Raw genomic sequence first — 16,434 nt, forward strand, 5'->3', positions numbered from 1 at the left:
TAAGCACAAAGATTTTCCAGGTAGGCAGAGGACTGGGGAAAAGAACAATCCTGGCAATTAGTTCAATAGCTGCCTTTAGTCCCCAATCAGTAATGGACACATATATAAAGGAAAAGCCTGTGAGCTGGGCGGGGCTGACGGAGCAATAAGTAGCATTACAGGGTTAACATGTAAATAGGGCCCCACCAAAGTCATGGCCAGAGGGTTTTTTCATTGATCAATTTCACAGTTTCAGATGTTTACATCTGAAATTTCACCCTGTTGTAACTATGGGGGTCCCGACCCAAAACAGGATTGTGTGTGTGTGGGTGGGGGGGTGTTGCAGAGTGGTTGTGCGGGGGAGTCCCAAGATTGCCACCCTCACTTCTGTGCTGCCTAGGCAGCAGCCTCTGAACCTCCTGCAGTTAGAGTAGGATCCCAGAGGTGGAGGTGGGTAGTAGGATCTTCCCTATGCTGCTAGGAGAGCCCCAGCTGGAGGCTCCTAGCTGCTAGTCCAGGCCAGTGACAGATGAAGGCAGGGGTCCCCGGCCACTCTGGGTGGGTCCCCTGGAAAAATGGGTGCCCCAGCCCCAGAAAAAGCCCCAGGGCGGAAGCCTCAGCTCAGACTGCCCCAAGCCCTGGCTGGGGTGTGTGTGCACATGTGGAAGCCCCGAGCCTGGGCTGCCCTGAGCTCTGGCTTGGGCAGCAGTGGGCAGAAGCCCTGAGCCCGGGCTGCCCTGGCTGGAGACACTGGTGGAGGAAGCTCAGAGCAGTGGCAGAAGCTCTTGCGGGGAGAGGGCAGAAGTCTTCCGCTCCAGCCGGGTCAGCCCAGTTCTCAGGCTCTAGATCCAATGTGCCAGCCTTGGATCTGACAATCTATCAGGGCACTTTCCTTCTCCCCAAGTGACACCTGGTCAGTGGGTTTGCTCAAGTGTAGTCTGTTCAGATTTAGTGCTCAAGTCTCTTGATGACGCACAAGGAGAAGAATCCCACTGTCTCCTTTAAGCTGTGTTCGCTTGGAGATGCTGACTGGTAAAAACAATAAAGAAGTATGAGTTACTGAAGTGTGCAGCTGACTGATAACCACAAGGGGCCAGATTCTCAGTTACAAAGCAAAGCATCCAGGAAACATTTGGATCTGCCCACCTGAGAATTCCCCAGACATGAGGGAGCTCTCAGCAGACAAGCAGCCAGCATAGCCTGTCACTGAGCCACCCCTCTTGGGCACAGAGTGAAGAGGGTGCATGGCCAGGGCTGTGCTTCCCTGCAGTTATTCTCAGCTTCTATATGGTCGCACAGGGACTATAGCCAGCTGGCATAGATTGGAGCAGCCCCCAGGCTGCTTTAACCTACATCAGGGCGCAGGGTAGTATACTCACTTCTGTGCCAAACAGGAACAGAAAATGCAGCCCAAGGAGCAGATCAGCTAAGAAGGGGCCATTTAAGAGAGTCACTCTTTAGAGTGGAACTGCATATTAAAACAACACAGATTTCTTCTCCCACATTCATGGGAGAATTCTGGCAGATACACAACAGATGCATAACTCATATAGTTTCTGTAGGTTGTAGAAAAGAATCAAAAGTCTGTTCAAAGTCCTTTCCCTATCTGTGGTGAGTGGCGATCAAGATCAAGGTGTTCATTACAACTGATGTTCATTTATAGACTTTCATAACCATAGTAAATGCTGTGCAAACAAAGATCTCTGTACCCAGCCTGTCTGCCTATGCAGGGATCAGCTCCAAAGTTCACTCTATCCCAGAAAGCAAACAAGGCTCCCTAAGAACAACACACCTGCTAAATTCATAGCTCTGAGGCCCAGGGCAGTAGCATAGCTTCTGGATTTAAGCAAACTCTGCAGAGCTGCTGCACAGCCATTGCCTGTGTGTGGGCTGGTGGGGAGGATTCCCCCCCCCCCACAGGGCCAGATTCTCTTCTACATCCAGCTTATATTGGGTACAGCAGCAGTGGGAGCGGTCAAGGAGCCAGCTCCCTGATCCTCGGTCCAGGCCCATTTTAGTGCAGCCCACTGGTCATGGCTCCCTAGGGACTTTACGCCATGTGGGGATTGCCCGGGCACTTTGTGCTCCTGCCACTCTCCCTGCCTGCCCCTCCTGGCTACTGACATGCCTTCTGCACTAGGGGGTTCCAGGGAGGGAGGTGTAGGAGACAGCTGTACCAGCTGGGGAGTTACTGAAGGCTTCTGCTCCCATTGCACTGCTTGGGCACTGAGAATGGGCCCCTTGGCTGGTTAGCAGGTGCTGAGCTGAGGATCCCTGAAGGATGAGCTAAAAACATTTGTTGCTCTGAAGAAAGAGTAAAATGTGTCCCTGGAAAAAAATTTGCTGCGTGGAGCCTCTGATGCTAATAAAGAGACTGAGAACAGGGTCACAGCTACTGGCCCTGTGCATTCCCAAGGGCTCTCACACATCCTGTCCAGCCCAGCCACTCCCTGATTACAATGCAAACAGCCAAACAGATGGGGGGGAGGAGGGGCAGCAGATATGTTTATTTCTCTGTGTTTATGGATGCCTCCTCTTCCCCAGATTTTCTGACTGAAGATGATATTTACTGCTGCTGCCTCTCCAAGACACTGCTGCACACCGCTACACCCGTCACCATCGGCTTCTACTGTCCCGTCGGGAGCCGTTTTAATTCGCTGCTTGATAAAATTACAGGTGGGCTCAGGGATGCTTTGGGGTTTCCCCGCAGGAGAACTGGTGCTTTCAGACCTGCTAGAATACCTAGGGGGCACTGGGTGGAACACGGTAGGCTGGCACGAGACAGGCTGCTGGGAGAGAGCGAGAGAGGAACACCAGTGTACTCCCGCCTAGCCTGGTAGTGAACAGGTCATTGTGTGCTGCAGCCTGTGACCTGTACCTGATCCCCGCATGCTATGGGAGGTCAGCTCCTCGGTGTCTGGTAGCGTGCTCCAAGGCAAGGGCAGTGAGTGTTCCCAGCAAGGGGCTCTACAGGCCCCTGTCCTCAGGGGGTTCCCCAGAACGTAGGCATGCTGCGCGTCGGAGCGAGGATTCATAGATTCATAGATATTAAGGTCAGAAGGGACCATTATGATCATCTAGTCTGACCTCCTGCACAACGCAGGCCACAGAATCTCACCCAGCCACTCCTGCAATAAACCTCTCACCTGTGTCTGAGCTATTGAAGTCCTCAAATCATGGTTTAAAGACGTCAAGGTGCAGAGAATCCTCCAGCAAGTGACCCGTGCCCCATGCAACAGAGGAAGGCGAAAAAACCCCAGGGCCTCTTCCAATCTGCCCTGGAGGAAAATTCCTTCCCGACCCCAGATATGGCGATCAGCTGAACCCTGAGCATGTGGGCAAGATTCACCAGCCAGATACCCAGGAAAGAATCCTCTGTAGTAACTCCAGTCCCACCCCATCTAACATCCCATCACAGGCCATTGGGCCTATTTACCATGAATAGTTAAAGATCAATTAATTGCCAGAATCATGTTATCCCATCATACCATCTCCTCCACAAACTTATTGAGTTTAATCTTGAAGCCAGATAGGTCTTTTGCCCCCACTGCTTCCCTTGGAAGGCTGTTCCAGAACTTCACTCCTCTGATGGTTAGAAACCTTCGTCTAATTTCAAGTCTAAACTTCCCGATGGCCAGTTTATATCCATTTGTTCTTGTGTCCACATTGGTACTGAGCTTAAAGAATTCCTCTCCCTCCCCGGCATTTATCGCTCTGATATACTTGTACTGTCCTGGGACCACTGTTCCCTCGAAGCTCTGTGTGTGTGCGCACGCCCACAGATCCCCAACCCCGCACACACAGCGAAACACCAGCAATTTGCACAGAAGAAATTTTTTGTGCACACGGCCTGTCAAAAATTAGAGGGAACGTTGACTGGGACTCTGGGCACAAAGGTGCTGTTGCCCTGGGCACGATGGCTTCACCAGACAAATGAAACACAATACTGCATACTTCTGGTTCCAGCTGAGGTATGTGGTTGACTGCTCAGTTTGTAACTCTGGTGTTCCAGTGTACATTGGTTTTGAAAGTGTCCATAATGGTAAAACTTATTTCAGTAAACAAAAGTTATAATTTTATATCAGTGTAACTGAAGCCGTGCTGAGGGAAGTATCAATATAGTTACATCCATTCCTAAAGGAGGTATTGCTGATTTTTCTGTATCAGTTTCTTTATTAGTTATAGCTTATTTTTGCCAAAATACACACTACCAATATAAACACTTTTAATCAGCTACCAAGTCACCTTTCAAAATGGGACTTAGGCTCCTCAGTCACTTAGGGCCAGATTTCCAAAGCTATTTAGGCACCTAAACATGCAGATAGGTTGCTAGGCCCAAATTTTTAAAGACTTTTAGTAGGACTGTCAATTAATTGCAGTTAAGGCCAGCAATTAATGCAAAGCAAATTAACTAGATTAAAAAATAGTTGCAATTAATTGTAGTTTTAATCACACTTAATAATAGAATACGAATTTGAATTTATTATAAATATTTTGGATGTTTTTCTATATTTTCAAATATATTGGTTTCAATTACAACACAGAATGCAAAGTGCACAGTGCTCACTTTATATTATATTTGTTATTACAAATATTTGCACTGTAAAAAAGAGAAACAAAAGAAGTATTTTCCAATTCACCTCATGCAAGTACTCTAGTGTAATCTCTTTATCGTGAAAGTACAACTTATAAATGTAGGAATTTTTTTTACATAACCACACTCAAAAACAAAACAGTGTGAAACTTTAGAGATAATGCTGCCCACTTCCACCATTTTGAAGCGTTTGGAGGAGAGAAAGGTGATCAGGAACAGTCAACATGGATTCACTAAGGGCAAGTCATGCCTGACCAACCTTATTGCCTTCTATGATGAGATAACTGGCTCTGTGGATATGGGGAAAGCAGTGGACATGATATATCTTGACTTTAGCAAACCTTTTGATATGGTCTCCTACAGTATTCTTGCCAGCAAATTAAAAAAGTATGGATTGGATGAATGGACTATAATGTGGATAGAAAGCTGGCTAGATTGTCGGGCTCCACGGGTAGTGATCAACGGCTCGATGTCTAGTTAGCAGCTGGTATCAAGCAGAGTACCCCAGGGGTTGGTTCTGGGGCCGGTTTTGTTCAACATCTTTATTAATGATCCGGCTGATGGGATGGATTGCACCCTCAGCAAGTTCGCAGATGACACTAAGCTGTGGGGAAAGGTAGATATGATGGAGGGTAGGGATAGGATCCAAGTGACCGAGAGAAATTGGCGGATTGGGCGAAAAGAAATCTGATGAGGTTCAACAAAGACCAGTTCAAGAGTCCTGCACTTAGGATGGAAGAATCTCAGGCACCGCTACAGGCTGGGGACCGACTGACTAAGCTGCAGTTCCGCAGAAAAGGACCTGGGGATTACAGTGGACAAGAAGCTGGATATGTGTCAGCCATATGCCCTTGTTGCCAAGAAGACTAATGGCATATTGGGCTGCATTAGTAGGAGCGTTGCCAGCAGATCGAGGGAAGTGATTATTTCCCTCTATTCAGCACTGGTGAGGCCACATTTGGAGTATTATGTCCAGTTTTGGGCCCCCCACTACAGAAAAGATGTGGACAAATTGGAGAGAGTCAAGCGGAGAGCAATGAAAATTATCAGGGGGCTGGGGCACGTGACTTATGAGGAGAGACTGAGGGAACTGGTCTTGTTTAGTCTGCAGAAGAGAAGAGTGAGGGGGGATTTGATAGCAGCCTTCAACTTCCTGAAGGGGGGTTCCAAAGAGGATGGAGCTTGGCTGTTCTCAGTGGTGGCAGATGGCAGAACAAGGAGCAATGGTCTCAAGTTGCAGTGGGGGAGGTTGGATATTAGGAAACACTATTTCACTAGGAGGGTGGTGAAGCACTAGCATGGGTACCTAGGGAGGTAGTAGAATCTCCATACTTAGAGGTTTTTAAGGCCTGGCTTGGCAAAGCCCTGGCTGGGATGATTTAGTTGGTGTTGGTCCTGCTTTGAGCAGGGGGTTGGACTAGATACCTCCTGAGGTCTCTTCCAACCCTAATCTTCTATGGCCTTGTTTACATTTGCAGATGTAGAGTGCTGGGAGTTAAACCAGCCCTCAGAGACAGCAGCAGGGAAAGCGCTTCCGTATGTTCACTCTGTCAGCTGCAAGCTCAGTGACGTGGCCACATTTGCAGCATTTGCAGCGGCATTCGGAGTGGTGCATTATGGGCCGCTTTTTTAGAGAGCACCTCTTCCCATTCTGGCGCTGAGGCTTGTGGGAAGGGGGATGGAGGGCATCCTGGCTCCTGTCCCAATGTCCCATGATGCATCGCTTTGCATCCCAGCAATCCCTGTGCTTCCGTCCACGTTTGGCGCCATCTTTCAACGGCGTTTGTACGGCGCACTCTGTCTTCCCTTTCGGTCTGCGGGAATGGATCCCGAACTGCTGAGGAACATGCTGATCGGTCTCGCCAGCACGTCATGAATTGCAGTTGAGTTAATCCTTAAGCTCCAAAGTGATAGTGAGGCGTCCAAAGATGATGTCAACTCGCAGAATGCATACGACACGAGATGGCTTGTGGCATTCATGGACATGCTCACCGCCATGGAACGCCGCTTCTGGGCTTGGGAAACAAGCACTGAGTGGTGGGAATCACATCGTCACGCAAGTCTGGGATGACGAGCAGTGGCTACAGAACTTTCGGATGAGGAAAGCCACTTTTATGGGACTGTGTGCTGAGCTCACCCCCACCCTGCCGGTGGAGAAGTGCATGGCAATCGCAATCTGGAAGCTAGCTACTCCAGCTACCGATCGGTTGCTAACCAGTTTGGAGTGGGCAAGTCTACCGCTGGAATCGTGTTGATGCAAGTGTGCAGGACCATTAATCGCATCTTGCTCAGAAGAACCGTGACTCTGAGCAACATGTGTGACATTGTGGATGGCTTTGCACAAATGGGTTTCCCTAACTGCAGAGGGGCGATGGATGGCACGCATATTCCAATTTTGTCACCAGACCACCTAGCCTCTGAGTACATAAATCGGAAGGAGCATTTCTCGACAGTTCTCCAGGCACTTGTGGATCACCGTGGGTGTTTCACGGACATTAACGTAGGCTGGTCTGGAAAGGTACATGGCGCACACATCTTTCAGAACACAGGCGTGTTTAGGAAGCTGCAAGCCAGGAATTTCTTCCCGGATCAAAAAATCACCATAGGGGAAGTGGAAATGCCCATTGTGATCCTTGGAGACCCCGCCTACCCTTTAATGCCATGGCTTATGAAACCCTACATAGGGAGCCTTGACAGCAGCAAGGAGTGGTTCAACAACAGGCTGAGTCGGTGCAGAATGACTGTTGGGTGTGCTTTTGGCCATTTAAAGGCCCACTGGCGCTGTCTGTATGGGAAGCTGGACCTGGCCAATGACAACATTCCCTACGGTTACAGCCACGTGCTGTACCCCTCATAACATATGTGAAGGGAAGGGTGAAAGCTTCACTCAGGCATGGACCGCTGAGGTTCAACACCTGGAGGCTGAATTTGAACAGCCAGAGACCAGGGCTATTAGAAGGGCCCACCACAGGGCGGTAAGGATTAGGGATGCCTTGAGGGAGCAATTCAATGCTGAAAGCCACCAGTAATGTTTGGTGCCCTGCACGGGAGTGAAGTGCCGTGGTTCCAATGCTAGTAGGCATCTGTGTTTGCTACGTACGATACACTGACTAGCAGCACCTGTTGCTTTCCTGGGCTGTGCTATCTTTTACTTAATGAAGAATGTATCCAAAACCAAAATAATTCATTTATTGAAAAGAAACACAACTGCTGGAGAAACACACATGGCCTGACACATCTGTGCTATGTGGGAGGAGAGAAGGGGGCGGGGTGGGGAACGGAAGAGTCACAGATTTGTGTATATCCTGTTATCATACTCAGCCTTCCTGTCTGGAGTGCTGTGCAATGAGTGCTGCTCTTCAGGCTGGCTAAAATGCATGGTGATGGGGGTTGAGTGCAGTGGCTCAGGGTCCTAGTTTTCAGGGCTGGGTGGTGAAGCTACAGGTGTTGGAGGCAGCTGGTGGCGATAAGAAACCGGATGTTGGGGAAAATGGGTTGGAGGTGACATGGGGGCGTAAGGGAAAGAGTTTTGGGGTAAGGGATGTGGGGGGGGGGGGCGCAGATCTGCTTTGTTCACAGTGCTATGAGCGCCTGCATTGAGTCCACTTGGCGCTCCGTAATGCTTAAGAGCCGCTCTGTGGTTTGTTGCCAGCGATCCGCATTGTCCTGGCGGACCCTCCTTTTGGTCTCCCGCCACTCCTGTACTTTTTGATTTTCAGTAATGACTTCATGCAGAAGGTCCTTGCTTCTTAGTGGCCGCTCCCTGAGGCTGCGCAGCCATTCAGCCGTTGATAACAAGGACGGCTGGGATCTCAAGGTTGCATCTGCAACATTTAAGAGAGGCAGCATTGGTCACACTAGTCAGAGCAATGATTTGGCTGAACGTAAAGACAAGCACAGTGCACACAACAGCATAATTTGCCCATCCCAAAGTGAGCACACATAACCCACAAGAGCCCCGAAATGGTGAGTAACCACAGGGACAGGGGGGACTGATTGATCCAGGGCCATACTGTCTTCTGGGGTCCTGTGCCTTGGGGAGAGCCAACAGCTGCAGGGGGCCCCTATACTCAACACTGTCCCCACATTTTCCACAGGCTGGGTTCGTCCTGGAAGATATCTCACTGCTGAGGGTGACCTGGGAAGCAAGGGAGGGTCTTCTACAACAAAGCGGCTTCCGCCCTGGCCCATATTCTGCTTGCCTGTGTGCAGCGATGGTGCCCCCCACCCCCTCATGGCACAGTGGTGCAGATACGTTAGCCTTACTGGGACAAGGAGCACGGTAGCTCTGCCAAGGAACCTGCATAAGCGGATTGCCCAGCTTCTGGATGAGACCTTCAGTGAGATCCCTGAGGCCGATTACCGCGATGTGAGAGACTACACCACTGCCCTATTCCGCATCTAGGCATGCATGCAGACCTAACCCTTCTTTCTGCAACCCTCCTTGCCCCAACAGCCCGCACCCAACAACTCCCTTCTCAAAATAAAAGCTGCTTACCGGGCACATCCTCTGCTGTTTGTTCTTCCCCAAGCACCATCTGCTGTGACTGGCTACCTTCCTCTTGGCTTGAAAACAGCTCCTGGCTGCATGCATCTATGGATGCCGAGCTGTCCTCTGGCTCCTGGCCCCCGTCCTCCTCTGCACCCTCGCTCCCGCTTTCCTCCTTCTGTCTTGTTGCATTCTGGGCTGCCACGGCCTCTGAAGTGTCCATGGTGCTCTTCGGAGTGGAGGTGGGATCACCCCCAAGTATCTCGTCCAGCTCTTTGTAGAACTGGCAGGTCGTGGGGACAGCTTTGTGGTAGGCGTTCTGCAGCTCCTTCCCTTTAACCCTGCACTGCATCCTGGTCATGGCCCCCTTCTATCATGGCCCTTGATAACTGCCCATTGGTATTGTAATTCCTATGGCTGAAGTGCAGCTGGGACTGGACAGCTTCCTCCCCCCAAACACTGGTGAGGTCCAGCACCTCGCCATAGCTCCACGCTGGGGATCGCCTGGCGCGTGGAGGCATGGTCACCTGGAAAGATGCGCTGACAGCACTCCACGCCTTGCTGAGCAAACAGGAAGGGGACTTTCAAAATTCCCAGAGAATTTAAAGGGCGGGTCTGATGGTTGGTCATCTGAGGGCAGGGCAGTAGACTTCAAAGTGATGACCAGAGTGGCTAGAACAGACATTGTAGGACACTTCCTGGAGGCCGATCAGAGTGCATTAATAGACCAGGGCGTCCACACTGGAGCGCAGAAAGCTCTATGCTTCTTGTGGAGGTGGATTACCAAGGGCTCTCCAGCCGTGGAGTCCAGGTGCTCTACGTGCCTTGCCAGTGTGGACACCTCATGAGTCAGGGCACCGAGGACTGATTTAATGCACTCCAACTTGCAAGTGTAGACAAGGCCTATGATTCTTATTTACAATGTCACCTGAAAGTGAGAACAGGCATTCATACAGCACTGGTGTAGCCGGCTTGCAAAGTATTTACGTGCCAGATATACTAAATATTTGTATGCCCCTTCGTGCTCCCATACACAGACAGCTAGTGAGCTGGCATGGTTGGGTTTGTGCCGCCACAACGTATGTTCTTCCTGCCCAGTTAGAAAGGTTCAGGGATGCTGCAGTCTCTGGCAAGGGGGCCGAACAGAGAAAGGAGGTTACTCGGACACTTCGCATGGGGAGGATTGTAATACATAACTAACAGTCCCCTAAACACCCTGTTATCGGAGTCAGGTGACAATCACAGCCCCCAGTCTTTCTGGGTTTTTCAGTGATTTTTGTTTCAACCTACTATATTCTGCAAAGTCTCTGTTTTCATTTCTATAAACAAACTGTGTTCTGCCTTCTTTACTGCCAGGATCCCCATGGAAACTACTTGGGCAGCTGCCTTCCAGCAATCTGTCCCCAAAGACATCACATTTCAGCAGCAAAGACAGGAGCTCATCCCACCTTTCTCACCTGAATAAAATGCACATTTCAGAGCTATATGGGGCCATGGAAATACTATGCTGGGACCCAGATCCTGGAGACTTCAGTTCTTTCAATTTTCACTCAGACAAATAATCACTGGAGTCCAAGACCCCAGGACCTCACATATTACATGCAATTTCCTCAAAAGCAAAACAAGGAAGTTAAATATTTTTAAAAAGCCTCCATTAAAACTCCAAAAGGTCAGGAAACACCACAGTTAAGATTCCAGCAGCAAAGTTAATTCAGCTACTTTGCACACCTGTGAACTGAACACAATGTCCCAGGGACAGTTGCATCAAAGCCATGTCCCCCTGCTCTGCAGTGTGATTCTTTGTGTATGCTGCCCACCACATTGCAATGGTCTCTTCTACTGCCTTATAACATTTCAAGCTCCTGTCTAATTTGCTGCCCACTGCCACACACCAACCTTCCTTGTCACCCTTGCAGTATGTGTGTTTGGGATAATTTCCCTGGGATGCACTGGCTGCATCTTTCAAGCTGAATCCATTTTATTTTTTCTGACTCTTCTCCAAATCGCCCTAGCTCCTTTCATGTTATTTCTCTGGCCTCCAAGTTTGCAGCGCCTCCCTGTTTAAAATCATCTGCCATTTTTTCTAATATGCCCCCTTTCTTCAGATCATTAATGAAGATGTTAAATTAAGTAAGACCAAAGCTAGCACAGATCCCTATGGCACCCTATTAAACAATTTATTTCAGATACCCAGCAAGACAACAAATCCGGGCCACATGACCTGTTTGGTAGGGCCTCCCCACCTCCCCTTAATGAGACACAGTACCATACAGCAGGGTAACCAGTTGTTTTTTCTGCTTCTCCAGCCTGCATGCTCAAAGAATCCCTTCAGAGAGAAGAAGAGGAGCTGAGAAAATCACAACTAAAGCCAAGAAGACCTGAAGGTTGGGGCTATTTTCTTCTCCTGTGGTATCTGGTCTTCTACCAGCCTGTGATCACTGAGGTCCACCTGAGGAGGGAGAACATTCAGTTCATCTTCATCAGGTTTAGTGCTTGGCAATATGCTGGCAGCGACAAGCTGTGGGCAGGGCTGGTCACCACGCTCTGTCAAAGCATCCGCAAGCACTTTGGTGCCCTGCCTTTGAGCTTTTACCACGTGATGGGGAAAAGGCCCAGATATGCCTCTGGCTTTAGCCAAGACGAATGGCTTCTCAACAGGCGGACCTGCCTTACACTAGGAGGCCTCGTGTTTGTCCTAGTGGCAGGCATAAGTCTGCTCTCAGTGGCAATCTTTGTACCAGGACTAAAAGACAGCAGGGCGTTAAAGGTCATTGGTAGTACTACCACCACCCTGTCTGGATCAGGAATATTAGTGACTGTTATCTCTGTGGTTAAGAACGTGGTTATCAGCCAGAAGCAGAAAATTGAGAAGATGACAAACAGCGAGAAGTTTAGCAGCCACCTAGGCTTCATGAGCCAAGTGAAGAAGGAAATTGAGATGCTGACCAGCTTTGTGTATTACATGGAGATCTATCAGAGACGGCGGCTGCGCATAGTGCTGGAGATCACCAGTCTGGATATGTGCTACCCAGAGAGGGTCGTTGGGGTTTTGAATGCAATAAACACTTTGCTCTCGGACACGAACGCCCCATTCATTTTCATCCTGGTGATAGATCCCAGCATCATTGCATCGTGTTTGGAACAAACCAGCTGCATGAAAGGAATGGCTGACAATGGGTACCTGTTCCTGAACCGCACGGTGACTTTGCCTTTTTCAATGCCAGAGATGGGCACAAAGTCCAAAATCCAGCAATTGCAGGATGCTGTCCAGAGCCGGGAGGACCTGATGTACAAAATCATCACAAAAAACGTGGAAAGGGGAGTCAAGAACGTAAAGGGGGAAATGATAAACCTGGAAGATATGGAGATGTCCAGTGAAATGGACCAAAGCCAAATCGATGCTCATGCTATGAGGTATATTCATGAAGCATTTCATGCTCTGCACAATGAGACTGATTGTCTCTATGCATACATTCCAGACAGCATTATCCAAATGAAAAGGATAGTCAACACAATTCCCATCACCATCAGACTCATGCTCCAGCAGAACGTTATGAGACACACAATGTCTGCAAGGTCCGTGGCTGCATGGGTGGTCATGGCTAATCAATGGCCATGCCGCTTGAGTTGGGTGCTGCAGTGCCTTCAGGACAGGCAGCAGATTCGACCAATGGAGGAGGAGTTCAGGTACCAGTCCCTATGGGGAATCTTCGTGGAAAACTGTAAAGAGCTGTACTCCATGCACAAAGTCCTCGAGAATATCCTGGCCTTGGATGGGGACCCAGAACTCTTTGAGAATTTTTTGTCTCATGATTTTCCTTTCACAGTACAGGAGGCCAACACCTTTCTAAAGTCCACAATCAATCTGGACCATTCAATAAGGCAAAAATTGGGTCTAATTCGAGCAGTTAATTCACTGAATAAGGCCAATGATACAAACGTAACTAAGTCTGCCCAGGTGTCTAAGGGTGTGCAGTGTTCTGGTTTAGAGGAATGCAGTTAAACAATTGAAAAGACTTCCCTTATTTGCCTTAGAAAGGAAAAAAGGAAAAAGTTACCATCTATGAACTATTGAATGATTCAGTGAAAATCAGTCCGGTGCTTCTATTGACTAAATTTGCAGCTACCCTCACCTAGGTAGTTAAGTCAAAACTACTTAAATGCTGCCATCTCTCACGTTTGAGAGAATACAGTGCTCATCTGAGCCAAAATAACAGACTAAGTCCTCCTTTTTAAGAGAGTCTAAAGCTGGCCTCTGACATTGCAGGCCCAGATAATTGTGGCCTCATCTCAGCACAGTGATTCTAACTACCTGCGTGCAGCCACATAGCTAAAGCCAACATTTTTTTGAGTGGTTTCAGAGTAACAGCCGTGTTAGTCTGTACTTGCAAAAAGAAAAGGAGGACTTGTGGCACCTTAGAGACTAACCAATTTATTTGAGCGTAAGCTTTCATGAGCTACAGCTCACTTCATCGGATGTTTGAGTGTTCAACTTTAGGTGTTTTAAGCTGGGCACCCAAAACTTGCGGTAGCAAAAGTCAGGGCCCATTTTTGAAAACTTTTCCCTAAATATTTACGTGCAATAAAATTTCACTCACAATTCTTGTCCCCCACAAAATTGCAGATGTAAATTTGGAAGCAACTTTTCAAAACCAGGCTCTAGACAAACACCAATTGTTTCCTCTAGTATTGTAAATACTAAGCCGAAGCCTTCCCTTAGCCACTCCCACACAGTTTGGCCCTCTTGGATGAAGTATTGAGCAGAACGTGCCCTTGACCAGATGTGGGGTGTGTAAGTGAGCGGTAACTTGTCTGAATTCTCATGTATACTCAGGCCACTTTACAGTGCTCTGGCAGTATAAAGGGGCCTAAAGTGGGAGAAACTGATAAGGACCCTTTACACTGCCAGAGCACTGTGTCAATGGGAATCAGTTTACCGGGTACGGTGTATGGAGATGTGTCCCTGCAATGGAGCAGGAGGCAGTGATCCATGTGTGTAATAGCAAAGGTGATAAGTAAGTCCGTGACTACGAAGGTTGGTAAATTTGAAGGGATGCTAGTATGCAGGTACAGGATGAAGGTGCCAAGTGTTGTAATTATGGTGCGAGTGTGCTGGTCGAATGATGATCAGCTGTGAAGGTATGAGCTGAGTGTGCACGCGCACCACCATGAGTTACGTAAGCTGGCATCAGTGATTTGCGCAGCCCGTAGGCATGAGGTGTCGTAGTGTGGCATTAGGTGCATGGAATTATAGCTCTCTACTGGTTTTAACATTATAGTCACCTATTAGCTCCATCTCTGCATCTCTCTCCCTTTGAATTTAGATGAATAGAGTGAAACAAGTCTCAGTCAGGCTTCTGTATAGAACACCTACCAGAGTGTCTCATTTCTTGCCTTATAATGCCATCATGTGGCCGGTTATTTTGCTGATTTAAAGCTACACAAAGCTCCGTCCCCAAGTTTTTCTACTCTTTTACTACTTTATTATACTCTCGTTTTCTCTGTTGTTCCAACAATCAGTTTCCCAGCCTTTGGATGTTTGACTGTTTATCTTCCACTGGTACAGATCTGAGGAGCACCAGCAGCCTGTCCCCTCTGTGGAGTAGTGCTGCCCCTATGGGGATGTTACACTCACCCAGGAGGAGCAGAGAACTGTGATTCTGTTAAAGAACTTTTTTTTGCAGGTTTCCCATTGTCCATTGTGGCAGGGCACTGCTGAGGAAGCATGTTACAATCAGGAAATACAAAGTTAAGGTTAAATGATCAGTCTCAACTCGCTGAGTGCGTGCATTCAAATAAAGGCTCTCTTGATTTCATTGCATAGAACTTGTCAGGTATTAGAATATAATATTATAGCATGGAAATGGAAAATTTAGGTCACAGATGTACAGATTTGTGTACATGACCTCCTAGTGCAATCCTGTGGCAAAGAGATCACACAACGTGTGGATGTATTAGTAGGGGAATTTCAAGTAGGAAGAGGGAGGTGGTATAAAGCAATGAGGAGAGCAGTCCTAGAATACTTTGTCTAGTTCTTGTGCCCACACTTTAAAAAGGATGGTGAAAAATTAAAGAGGGTTCAGAAAAGAGCTATAAGAATCTCAGTGAGACTAAAGGAACTCAATCTACTTAGCCTATTGAAAAGAAGGTCACATCGTGATTTGACCGTGGCCTCTACATGAGAAGATATTTAATCTAGCAGACAATTGGTAAAACTTTGCTAAGTGCCTGCGTAACTTAGGAGCCTAAGTCCCATTTTCAATATGTGGGGAGTGGGATCCTAAATTACTTGGGTACTTTTGAAAATTTTACCCATAATATCATTGAAAATGGGATTTAGGTTACTAAATCACTTAGGCACTTTTGAAAATGTTACCCCCATATGTGAATTTAAAGGACATAAGTCATGGAGAATTTCTCACATTCCTTTGCAAACTGTTGCAATGGTTAATTATGCTCATAGTTCAAAATGTGTGTCTTACATCCTGTTTGAGCATTGCTGACTTCATCTTCCAGCCATTGGATCTTCTTATGATTGTGCCTGCTAGATTAAAAGGCCCTTTCCTATCAAATATCTTCTCCATATGTGGGTACACATAGACTGCAATCAAGTCCTTCCAAACAATCTGTCCTAGCTCATCCACAAGTTGTTGGGCTGTCTGCAGGAATTACTGAATGGAATTCTCTGGCATGTTATTATTCAGGTCAGACTAGGTGATCACAATGGTCCCTTCTGGCCTTAAAAACCGATGGAAGAGGGTGCATTGATGTAATATGATGATTGTCTCAGCTGAAATATAGCAATTTTGTTTTTAGAGAACAAAACTAAGCAAGCAAATAAAGCAAAGCCTTGTGATTTCTGTAAATACATGTAAAGTATCCAATCCATAGTGAAACACACTTTTAAACTACATAATTTATACAAGAAAATATTTATTTTGATAGCTGTATGTACGCTGGTAGTACACCGTGAGACAGGGTGTACATCTAACCCAGGAGAAGGCACAGATGTCTTCTTTGTTTGCTAGTAATTTGTCAGTCTGAATAAAGAATGTTGGAGAATAATTGTTCACAACCCTTCATGCTTTACGCCTGTATGTGCGGGATGAGTCAAGTCCCTTGCCAGCCATACTCAGTGAGCGGGGAATGGGATCTGCAAACCAGGCCTATTTAACTGCCTCTTCTTTAACAGGCCATACAGCTTGAGCATACCACAGATCATCTCCACAGGCCAACCCCAAGCTCTCTACAGTCAGCCAGGCCCTGTAGAAAATCTTTAGGGGTGAAGTTGTGGCCCTATTAAAAGTCTATGGCAGTTTTCCCTTTGACTTTAATAGGGCTAGAATTTCCTTCCACTTGTTTTCCTCTTCTC

General features: G+C 47.7%; 1 protein-coding gene across 1 annotated transcript in view; it reads left to right on the forward strand.

The window, feature by feature from the left end:
* NKPD1 (NTPase KAP family P-loop domain containing 1) overlaps positions 1–16,114 on the forward strand; it is a 30,551-nt gene extending 14,437 nt beyond the window's left edge. The window contains exons 3-4 of the mRNA XM_084612415.1: positions 2,524–2,655; positions 11,369–16,114. Of these exons, the coding sequence (XP_084468541.1) occupies positions 2,524–2,655; positions 11,369–13,065 (1,829 nt within the window). The 3' untranslated portion in view covers positions 13,066–16,114. The remainder of the gene's footprint in view (positions 1–2,523; positions 2,656–11,368) is intronic.
* The last annotated feature ends 320 nt before the right edge of the window (positions 16,115–16,434 follow it).

The sequence above is a fragment of the Lepidochelys olivacea genome (genome assembly GCF_965140295.1).
Source record: "Lepidochelys olivacea isolate rLepOli2 genome assembly, chromosome: 23".
NCBI classification, from domain to species: Eukaryota; Metazoa; Chordata; order Testudines; family Cheloniidae; genus Lepidochelys; species Lepidochelys olivacea.